This window comes from Scomber scombrus, chromosome 19 (assembly GCF_963691925.1).
Source record: "Scomber scombrus chromosome 19, fScoSco1.1, whole genome shotgun sequence".
NCBI classification, from domain to species: Eukaryota; Metazoa; Chordata; class Actinopteri; order Scombriformes; family Scombridae; genus Scomber; species Scomber scombrus.
The window spans coordinates 14,748,131-14,760,617 of NC_084988.1; the positions used below are offsets into that span (position 1 = coordinate 14,748,131).

A 12,487-nucleotide genomic window follows, 5' to 3' on the forward strand; every position below is an offset into this window, starting at 1 on the left:
CAGATCATCCGGGTTAGTGAGTCGGCCTCTCTGTGACCTCTCGCTGTCACCCTGCATTACAGGACGCAAAGCATGTTGGCCAATTAGGCCTCGCTCTAAAACGTGTCAGGGTGCACAGCACTGTGGCGTTATAATCACCAAAAGTTGTCTCTCCATGAAAACAGCCGAGAGGATTTTATAGCCTATTAGAACAATATTCAAATGTTCAATTTTATTCACCACTGTCCCTATTTCTCCTCAGCCAAAAACAAAGGACTAAACTCTATACTCTCTTGATCAACAATTATTTTATTAAGTTATCTTTACTTTTTTTTTCCTTTTACTGAAACACAATTTCACTAAAGCGCGCATGCTCAACAGGTTCACCTGTGTACAAGGTAAGTATTAAAAACACCAAGCAAATGAATATGAAATTCGAAGAGACAGAGCAGATCGTTTTTAAATAGGCAAATAAACATTATTTATAAAACTTTGAAAGTAAAGTAAAAATATCACAGTTCTTTTTCAACATGAAATACCCACAGAGAACAGCAGGTTAGGCGCTCGAATGCCTTCATCCCTTTTTTTTTTTTTAAAATGTTTTCTTCTTCTTTTTTTTACTTTTCATCTCGGGGCGTTGATTTATTAGTCCGTGAAATATATGTTTCGTCCGTATTTAGTTCAGTTATCCACACGTGGGTAAAACGCAAACAATACGAAAGTATAGACCTAAAGGATAAAGACGGGCAGTCCGCCGCAGATCACAGATCTCCTCATGTTTTGGCAGCCGTCATATATCCGTTTGTGTGTGTGTGTGTGTGTGTGTGTGTGTGTGTGTGTGTGTGTGTGTGTGTGTGTGTGTGTGTGTGTGTGTGTGTGTGTGTGTGTGTGTGTGTGTGTGTGTTTTAACTCAACGGAGGCACTATGACTCGTTTTATTAGATTGTCTTTCACTGGTATCCCCCTTTTTAATGCATCAGCACCCTCGATCTGCCCGTCAGATGTCACATTCACTGTCGCTGGAGGTGATGGAGATGGCCGAGGCGGCTGCTTTGCTGGAGAGACTGGCCTCAGGACTGGACGAGTTCCCCAGACGGTCCACGGTGCCGTCCTCGTCCGCCAGGGAGCGAACCGAGCCGCCGGAAAGGACCTGCTGCTGGAGCCTGAAGAGGACAGAAAGACAACAGGACATTAATACCAGGACAACTGACAGCGCGGCGTTTATTCTTTACAGCATCAAAATAAATATATATATCAATATTTTCTGAAAACGGGAGAATGAAATGAGATGAAAATTGTCTAGTTGCAAAACAGCTTGTTGAAGTGTTTTGAGACTCATTTTATTGACACATTTATGATCTATGATTAATGTAATTTGCTTCTGTCTGAAAAACACACAAATAGACTACGTAAGCGCAATGACACCATTTTCATTTTCTCCTTTGGAAAATACTGAATATTGAACTAAATTAGTTGGAAGTGGCACTGTTGTTGAGTGCACGCTTGAAAATATAAAAAATAAACACTGCTGTGATGAATTTTAGATTTTGTTCAAGTGCCACATATACTCAAATTGTATAGCTTGAGATATGATTTGAAAATTACAATATGCCAATAGAGAATTTAGACATGAACCTCACTATTACAAATATAGGACCACTCACTATAGGTACTCACTCGAAAATTACAGGCTATTTTAGCTCAATTAAAAGGTGACCAATACAGCTATGACCTCAACCCACACTGACACAGGCCTTTCAATAGATACAATAGTAATTGGCAATACTACAAAATTATCTTTTAAAGTACATTTAAAATAATACTATTATTATTGTTGTAATAATAATAATTATTATTATTATTATAGAAACATTAGTCTACTGGGGTGCAATAAAAATCAGATATGGGTCAATAGCACATTAGTGTAGTTACTCTTCATGTTAGCCTGTCTGTGTTAAAGTCAAATTTAAAACCCTTTTGTTCACAGTTTTATTTTCAAGCACATCATAGAAAGTCATTGTTGTATTATTCTTGTCACCACAGTTGACACACATTTCCTGCATTTCAGCTCCCTGAAATTATAATTTCATGATGTTTTAGTGTAATTTAGGCCTATTACAAAAGAAAACAAGTCCCCAGATTTTAGGATTACAGGATGATTGTGAATCTAACATCCACAGACAGTGTGTCAGGGTTGAATGGCTGAACCACATGTGGGTTACGGCCTATTTTACTATCATGAATTGAGTGTTTATTAAGCTGCATGAAGCATATAATTGAGTCAGGATGCATGGAGGTTTTTATATTTAATTAAGACAGATATCATGATCAGAAACCAAAGCGTGCGTGTAAGCCTACCTGTTTTTCGCAGCCGCTGCTCTGTCTCTTTGTCTGCGATTTTTGAACCAGTTTCCTACTTGTGTGGGTGTAAGTCCTGTAGCCTGTGCAAGCTCCCTCTTTTTACTGGGATTCGGGTAGGGATCCTGCAAATACCATTCTCTTAACAAGTGCCGGGTTCTCTCCTTGAAGCAGTGGGTTTTCTGCTCTCCATCCCATATGGTTCTGGGTAACGGGAACTTCTTCCGCACCCTGTATTTGTCCACCGGCCCCAGCGGGCGTCCCCGCAGCTTCTCAGCCTCCTGGTAGTGCGCTTCAAGCCACAGCGCCTGTAGCTTCGTGTGCGACTCTTTGGTGAACTTGTGGTTCTCCAGGATGTGGTAGAGTTCACGGAAATTGCCGGTGTGGAAGGCGACGACGGCCCGGGCCCTCAGCACCGACTCGTTCTTGTTGAGGACCTCACAGGCCGCCGGGGCGACGGGCAGGGACCAGAGGAAGCGGCCGAGGCGATCGACGTCCCCGCTCTCCTCCAGAGTCTCGCAGACCCCGGCGACCTGCTGGGGGCTGAAATTCAAGATGGGCAGCTGAAACATGGAGGCTTCTCCTGTGTTTCCCTCTCCCCCTCCTTTCTCCTCTCTCTCTCTCCTCCGCGTCGACTCCTTCTCCTTCTTATTCTTCTTCCCGTGCGCCGAGGCAATCCAAGGCACCCCCCCCAAAAAAACAAGGCAATCCCAAAGTTACCGAACCAATCGTCTGACCAGCCGTGAAAAACGCAAACGCCAAAACGCCGCGGAGGAGGACCGATGCTGCGTGGGAGCCGGCTACCGCATCCTCAGGCTGGGCAAACTTGGCAGACAAACGGCTGAAGGTGCAAGACAAATTACAGCCGGAGCCGCGATGTATTTTTCAAGGTAGGCTGGGATTGAAAGTACGAAAGAATTAAAGCCGGAGCCGAGATGTATTTTTTAAGGGGGGAGAAAAAGACAGTCAAGCCCCCTCCGATGATTTCCTATTGGACTTGGCAGATTGGCTGCCTGGTTGCCATGGCTGCACGTCAATCACTGTCAACTTCGGCCAATCAGGCGGAAAGGAGATCTCAGCACCTCCCTTTTCAAAAAAAATAAAATAAACATTTTGACCTTTTTTTTGTTGCTTCGCATCTTCAAACGTTTAGCTGCCCCGCCGTGCTGTGCAAACACCCCTCTGCCTTTGTGTTAAAGAAAGACTCTTCAGTCCATATAGTGAAGTGCCAAAGCAGGCAAACACGCTCAGCTCAGTCTCCTTTTAGAGCTCTTCAAACAGGCTTTACGCAGGAAAACGCCACATCCACCCATCGCCTGTCCTGCCTTCAGGGGAACATCAGTGGATCATGTTTTTTCAGTTTTAGCCCAAATATAATAATCCGAGAATTTAGAATAACACTGTATCCACATACCTGAAACTAATAAAATAAACTGCGATTATAGGAAATCTTTTTAATCAATTTTAGTCCAACTGGGCCAATAATATGCTACTGTAATATTCCAAAGCGAATAAGGGTTTTTATAAAATTTGTAATTCGTGCCTTCAGTTTTTAATTAAAACTGGCCTGTAGCTGGTGTTTTTTTTTAAATATTCAGTTGATCAAATGCTTATATCGTATATCAATGCAGAAGTTAAATGGTCAATGTGTGTTTTATTATAACAGGACTGCGGATTTGCAGCCAACTGTTCCGCAACCTTGAACATGAGGCTTTCCACATTTTTCAACCTCACCTAATCTTCAATTATTTATCATAATAAATCATATCAAGCCCTGTGTTGTGACGATGGATGCTCTTTTAGGAGGGGAGCATGATTTTTTTTTTTTTAACAGAGACAAATTGATTGCTGTTATATTGGCAGCTGTGTGTCTGACTGAATGTGACATACTGTACAGTAGCACCGGGCTATATGCCTACAGCATCAGCGCAGAGAGAGAGCGAGAGGCTGTAAAACACAGCAGAGGAGACACGTTATATTTGTGTATATAGGATTATCATGGCCCTGGCAGGCTACTCGGCTTTAGTATCAGACACACTCCGTTTTGTGCACAGGCTGATTTAGTAAATAAGAGGGCGGATAGATAGCGCAGATGGTTTGAAGTGTCGGGTCAGATTATTTCATGGCTGGATACAGTAGTAAAGTTCATTCTGACGGAAAAGCTTGATATTATTTTCACAGATACCCCCTCTCCTCCTCCTCCACCCCCCACCTTCGCACTCTTTCACTCTCTCTCTGTCTCTCTTGCTCATGCACGCGCACGCACGCACGCATGCACGCACGCACACAGCCGCACTGAGCTGAATCCCCTTCTGGCTCTTTTTGCATGAATTATAGACTCATGATGCGGGGTTATGAAACGCCTTCTGCACAGGAAGCTGTTCATTCTTTTGCTGGTTTACTGGAGACGGCATCATCATTACAGATTTAATTTTTTTTTTTTTTTTTAGAGAAACCAGACCTTACATTTGCATATCATGTTGATGCGGTCTATTTGTTTGTTTGAAATAACCCTGCTCTGACAAACAAATACAGCCAATTAGGCCGCGTTATGTTTATAAAATCTATGGCAATTTATTGCAGATAGTAGCCACTATGGAAGAAGAGCAATGAAGAGATCACAGGACGACTAAAGATTTGCATATCAGGATAGCCATTCATTCACCCATACTATTACACCAGCTGGTAAATATAGGCTATTGGTAAATAAAGGATAAGACTTCTGTCAGATGCAGCAGTGGAAGTAAATTGCGAGGGCGACTGACAAGGTGCTGGTCTGAAATATTTAGCTGTCTGTTAATATTTCATCCTAGCAGGCTGCCAGTCCCAACCTAAATTTACAAGGGGCTCAGACTTTTTCTAGGAAGCGCGCATCAATAAAATATAGGCAAGTTTTTGACCTCTTAAACGGAGGGCTGTAAATAACAATTGCAGACCGTGCCCTGAAAGCAACACGGCTATAGTTTATAGGCACTGTTTAAACATTTATAAGAAAAGAAATACGTCCGTAAACGTTTTGTTCGTTATGTTGTTTGTAACTTCGTGACTGGTATATGTTAATCTTGTGGGGAAAGTGCAATTTAATTAATTAATTAGCTCAATTAATAATATGTGGAGAGTGTAATGCAGCGATATCTAATTTTTTTTTCTTTCCTCTATTTAGTATCCCTATTTACCTTCTATAATATATAATATGAAATGATAGCTATGATGGGTTGGTATTTGCTCTACTGTATCTCTATGAGTCCAGGCCTATGTCACTGTGTCAGGAGATAGGCCTCCTGACACCAATATCTCCGCACATTCAGCACAGCAACACAGTGGATCTCATTCAAACACATCCATTTTTTTCCTTCTTCTTTTGTTCATTTGTTTCATGGATCCCACTGTCATCTCATCACACAGTCCTCTGTCATACAAAACAGAATTTGATGCTGTTGCCAGTTTCTGTGTTAGACCTGTGGGGGATTTTCAGATTGTCTGTTTTTTTTTTGGTTTTTGAAAAATGAAGATTCACTTATTTATTCTTAGGTGAATGGTTACAACCACACATACTAAAATCTGCGAAAGATGAGTGTGGAGATCAGGTGAATAAAATGCAAGCTTGTTTAAAAAAGATTGATGAGATACAGTGGGTGGGGATGGAGGGTGGACAAAATAACAGAAACACATCACAATATAATCAAATCCAGAGCAACAACACACATTACGGCCTAAAAAAAGGATATTGAATCAACACTACTATAAGACTGCCGCAAAAAGAAAACACAGTATTTGTTGCAGGATTATTACCTTCTGCCTATATTGTCAGGTGTTCCTGTTATTTTGTCCACCCTCTGCACATGTTAGACAGGAGCAGAATGCTTCTTAATTCAAAAATTTGGAGGCAATACATTAATTCGAAGAAAACGAAAAACCAATGACCAAAGTGCTGATGAAGATCATGTGATATTATCAAAAGCTTCACAACAACTAAACAGACCCTTAAATGAGATTATCTGGAATTAACTTTGAATCTCAGAAATATGAACTTGCTTTCAAATGAAAGGAAAATAACACTAGAATCTGGTTTAGTACAGCTTATAATGTTATATTTTTAACAAACTCTGTTGCGCTTCATGGACAAAACCAGCGTCTCTACAAAGAGTTTGAGAAGAAGCTTGGCAAAGAAAAAAAAGACAAGGATGGACATGTGTTTCTGAAGGTGAATAGCTGCAGCAGAAAGATGACTACAAGGTGAAGAGAGGAATGATACGGCAGTGAGGTGTGATGCACCCTGCTGCGGACACAAGCTCACTTTTCTCTCAATTCCAGATAAGAGACAAGTACATTTACTTTGTGTCATCATTAGCATGTAGCTGGGTCGTAGCTTGCCATGGGCAGAGGGGAGGGAAGGAGTGGGGAATAGTTACATGTGAACAGGCTGGAAATGACCCAGATTCCCTGGGATCACTGGAGCAGACGAGACGCTACAAGAGCCTGTCACCAACAGCCATCCTGCCACTATCCCATACAGACCTACACTACCTTTCTCCCGCTCTCTCCCTCTGCCCTCCCCCACATCACTGCTGCTTCACATTCATGTTCAGCCCAAAGAGATGTATGCAAACAGACGCACAAAAGAGTTTGGTTGCACCAAACATGGTGAACACCAATCCAAGTCTGAAACACATAGTATCACCTTAACTGTAACTGTAAATATCATTTGATGTGTCTGCGAAGGCACTGAGTCTGTTCAAAGCACTCCAAGAGTAGGCTGGCAGTGATGTAAAACAGTACTACACAATGCTGATGATATGCTGTTGGTTGCCTGGGGTGGTTGGGCACTTCTGCTTGGCAAAGACGGAGGATGCAAACATTTCAGTGCATGTTCACAGGCTGCCTGCATGGCTTGAGTGTTTTGTTGACTTCCCTCTGCATGACAGACTGTTTTAACTTAGAGTCAGCTGTCTCTGTGCACAGGATTAACTTTCCAATTAAGATATCATGTCAGTAACATTCCCCATAACCTTTGGCTGACCCGGATGTATTTAAAGGCCAACCTCGTTGCAGTGGGACTTAAAGAGGAGTCACGTCGTTCAGACGTTGCCTCTTGGCTCCACAGTGACAGGAGGGTTAAGCTAAAGCTCTCTGAGAGTTGTGTTTTCAGACCCATTTGCCCTCGGGGCAGCACTAGCTCTCGACGCTGCGTTTAATCTGTGGATTTGTGGTAACAGAGAAGACTTCTTATCCAGTGACCCATTGGCCCCTTGTGTACGTAATCCAGTGCCTCTCTCTCAGTCACACAGCCCTGCTGACACGGATAGAGAAGAGCCAATGCACTGCAGCAGTCAGCGTGGGGGTGCACACACATGGCCAGCCCTGTCCTGACACACATACTCCTCCCCCAAGCTTTTGTTTCACAGGGCATATACACACAGCACAGGCAGAACACTGTTATTATAGTCAGTGCACGTGATATTTGACCTTATATTCACTAAGCCAATTCACTCTAGAATGGCGTTGCTATGTAATTCTATAATGCCTATTTCAAATGTGAGATTGACAGCAAGACTTAATATTCATACTGGAGTTCGCATTCACAATGAACAGAACAGAACATATATGATTTGTTGTGAGGCCACACAACAGCAAGAGTGCCATTACACCTCGGTCAAAAAGATGTTTTGTTCTGTAATTCTCTGCCGTGCTCATACATGTGATGTCAGGCTTTAATAACCACCCAGAGCCTGAAAATGTGACTTAATTAAATTCCCATGCAGCATAAAAGTGAAATATTGAAGGTTCTCCAGAAGTTCCCAGTTTCATATCTCCCATAGGACACAAATGTAAGTGAGAGAACTTTGTTGCAAACAAACAACACAGAGGCTGAGGCTCAAATCTTTGAGAGAAAGCCATTGAATCCCCCTTTTCTCTCCTCTCTCTTTTAAAAAAACAACAACAACATATTTACAAAGCATGTTATAGTGCATGCAATTATTACATCCATTCCACTCTTGAATGCAGTCAATTTCTGGCCAGATAAAGGGCTAAATGAAACTGGAGAGAATACATGTTGCACACCGCCACTATATATTACCAGTGTTTGTGAGTATTTGTGTGAGAGGCAGAGCGATAGAGAGCAGAAATAGCAAATGAACAAATGCATGCATCACCAACAGCACTTGCACAACAAAGTGATTTGTGTGCAAGGCAGCATTTCGATGTTAGAGGTAAAATGCCACCCTGGTAATTATAAAAAGCAAATACTCTGGTCACACAAGTCATATACAGCATGCTTGAAAGTGAACACAACAGTAAGTGATTTTCCAAATGCCAAACATATATTGCACTGGCGAACAGTGGTTTGCTTTTTTTTTTCAATCACTCCCTGGCTTTCAGTAACAGTGAACTGCAACCGTCGAGTGCAGTGTTGGATGAACGTAAACTATCAAAAATCCGTGTTTTTCTAATGTCTGACACAATGGTTCGGTTGTCAAACCTGAGTATTGTATGAGAAGATATTTAACAACACCAAGAAAAGCTTTTCACTGAATGTGCTGTATTGATGCAGCTGCAGACAAACTGTCAAAACAGGTGGGTTGATTGAATGCTTGGTCTTTAGACCTTCCTCTGCAGCCACCCACACACTATCTTGGTCTCCCTTTTTCTATTTTATTCACTATCAAACACTTTACAATGCATCAGCTCTGCACTAACCAAAATATCAGATTTTTTTTTACATTAAATCTCCAAGATTCTCATCTTCAACTCTTTTATGAGAGCAGTAAGCTGAAAGTTTCTGACTTGAGTTTGTAATGACATTATTGTAAGCCTCTACGAATAAATTGACTGTACTTATATAGCGCTTTTTCTAGTCATTATGACACCTCAAAGCCTTTTACACTACATGTCATTCACCTATTCACACACATTCATACACTGATGGCAGGAGCTACCACGTAGGGTGCCAACTTGCTCATCAGAGGGAAACTAGCCATTCATACACATTCATACACCGTTGGGACAGCAACAGGAGCAATTTGGGGTTAAGTGTCTTGCCCAAGGACACATCGACATATGGACTGGAGGAGCCAGTTTCTGATTGGTGGACGACCGCTCTACCTCCTGAGCCACAGAAAGAATAGTTTCTCATTTATTCTGCCAACAGTCAGCTGGTTTTTATTTGCTTTTTGGTATCTTGATTCTGTTTTTAAAGCCAGAGGCAGATTTAGTGATTTGAAGGCTTCAGGCAAACTCTTTCACCCTTTCTCTAACTGGAAATGTTGGTTTTAGCAGTGGTAGAAGAAGTACTCAAAACCTTTTTCTGAAGTAAAACTATTAATACTGCACAGTAGAAATACAGTCATGCAATTAAATTTGTACTGTGAACGAAAAGTTCACAGTACAAAGATTTATTTGTGATCAAGGTGGAGCTTTTAATTCTTACATAATGCTGGATAATTTAATCAGTAATAATGCATCATATTTTATTGTTCAATTGTTGTTTCATTAAATTTTGTGGGAAAAATCTGAATTGGCGATGTAAAATTTATCTGTCCGGTAGTGGTACAATGTTTTTTCTCTGACGTAAAAGTAGTAGTATGCATATGCATATTTTTTAAGTGTCTTGCTGCCTTTTGTAAGTTATTTCAGGGTACAATGAATAAGAATAGTGATAGAATTAAATATTTTTCATATCCAAATATCATAATAAATCTATACTTGTTTGGGGCCCTTTAGGCAGTTGCCTACCTTGCCTATAGGTAAAGTCCACCCCTGTATAAAGCAAGGCAAAAGTGCTCACATCCTCACTGTCTGTCCATTTGATTCTTCACTGGTGTGGACAGTGGTCACCCGTAGAGCATTTTAGGCTGTGGAAAAGCACTCCCCTCCTGAAAAAAACCCCCCTAAAAAAACAAAAAATCCTGTCCATGTCAGAGGATCTTGACGACATCCAAAGGTGACAGGAGTCAAAACTCATCATGGTCAGGAGGTCCTCTGGCACCAGGGAGCTACATGATGCGTGAGTCAGGGCACAGGTCACAACGCCGCAGCCATGCCGCCTGGGCCTCACCTCCACTTCACATTGTCTAAGAGCCTCAGCTCCTCCTAGTTATTGCACACACACGCACACACACACACATAGATGACTGTCAATAAATGTCTCTTCTAGCGACAGACTTTGCTCTTTTGTCTGTAGTATAGCAGCTTTTTCATCAGTGACCTTTACACATAGTCTCTTTAGGATGTGTGTGATTTAATGTGTTGTATGCGGTGTAGAAAAGAAGATTGTAGTACAAAAAAGCAGCACACTACATCACATACAAATGCCTCTTTCTTGAATAGATATGACATACTGGGTTAATTTCATGTATTTATTTGTATGTATTCCTCTATTAACTATCTACACATCTTCAGGCAATTTGAAAGAGAAAAACAACAACAGAAGCCTGAATCGTATCCATTAGGTTGAGAGAATGATTCATACAGAGCCCCTCGAAGTGCAGTGACTTCACCCTGAGCTCAGAATTACTTTATAGTAAATGGTACACTCATCGCTGCATTACACTCTCCACACTATAAGGATCAAAAATGCCCCTGTAAGTTGATTACTGTATCACTGTAAAAAATGACTGTGAAAATCTTCAGTAATTTACTGTGGATCTACAAAGTTAATTGCTGAGAATATTTTTTTACAGTATAGTATTGTATATTAGGCCTAAAACATAGTAATCAACATTTTTTCATATGACCGCGGCAGTAAACAAACCTGGAAGCTAGCAGTGGTGTTTCAGTTGTTAGACAGTATCATAGAGAAAAATGTGGACTTTCTGTAATCCTACAGCTTGCTAACATTGCCAGCTAACATTTGACTGCAGACTATTCTGAAATTATGGATGCAAAAAGGAGTCATCAAGAACACAAGATGATCAGTCAATCTGTGTCTGACCAACATCACACCAATCTAGTTTTTGTAGTTGAATTATTGACATCAATCTCTGGCTGCACAGAAGTGCACAGTGCTAATATTATTATGTTAGCTAGTCGTCTGTTAGCTAACGGAGATCCATAGTTAACCTGAGTGTGCATTGTGTTAAACTGAAACCTCTTCATGGTACAAATACAGATGTTAGCTTTGAATCTTCTGTGTTTAAATGGCATGTGAGAGCACTGTAATGTGTGTTAAGTCTGCGTCACCCCAGGCTTCCTCAGCACAGTTCATATCAGGTCATTGTGAAAACACTGTAACTTAATAATTAAGTACTCTAAAGTTAGGTCTGACATAGATGGTAAAATGAGATAAATAAATATATAGTCTACAACCAAACTGTGTGAGACCAATGTTTTTGTTTTTATTTTAGTATTGAACCTTCCTTATACACCTCTACCCAAATCGATATAGAGGCTGATGCAATCTCTGTTGTGTATGTTTTAGTTTTCACAGAGAAAACAGTACTTTAAAGTAATAGAATTGCTGTCAATTCTGTGTTAATTATTACTCATCAAGAGAACTTGGACCTGAGATAACGTCTATGACCATATGGATGCTGTTGATGGAGATCTGACTTCACTACCACCTTGGCTGTCCTCTTCACATTTCACTATATGTTCACCATTGAATATCAGGAGGAAAAACAACAACATTGCTGGAGTCTGTTCAGGAGGTACTGCTCATCAACATGTTTACACCACATCCTATTTCTTTTACATTCTTTTTACACACATTTTTTCCTGTGATTGCTAAAACTGCTATTAGGATGTCTTTAAAAGTTTCTCAGCACAGGTAATTAAAATCTTGGTATTTGTAACCTATTCTACAAAAGATTACTTAAAAATATGTTTTCATCATGGCGATTACACAGTAATGGTAAAACATTTTTATCTTTGTGTCATCTACAGTATTTTTCATTCAATTTGCTAAAGAACACAAATCAGCAGTGCAAAACCTTTTGGACATTTTGATCCAAAGTGGACTGAGGTGGACTTTTGGACTCTTTACAGACAAGTACGCATCCACAAACACAATTTTTAAAAATTGAAATCCCTTGAATGACTTGAACATCCATGTTTAAATTACCCAAGAGTATTTTGTTTCAAGGAAATTATAGTCTAGTATATTGTCATATTCAGGGATTAGATTGTTTTTACTTGTCTGTCCTCCTCACAGC

At 40.7% G+C, this 12,487-nt stretch overlaps 1 protein-coding gene across 1 annotated transcript; it reads right to left on the bottom strand.

The window, feature by feature from the left end:
- Positions 1 to 975: 975 nt before the first annotated feature.
- On the bottom strand, positions 976 to 2,908 carry LOC134000823 (homeobox protein SIX6). The gene is made up of 2 exons (XM_062440316.1): positions 2,337 to 2,908; positions 976 to 1,141 (listed from the first exon to the last, which is right to left on the bottom strand). Exons 1-2 carry the CDS (start codon positions 2,906 to 2,908, stop codon positions 976 to 978), a joined length of 738 nt encoding a protein of 245 aa, XP_062296300.1.
- Between the last annotated feature and the right edge of the window lie 9,579 nt (positions 2,909 to 12,487).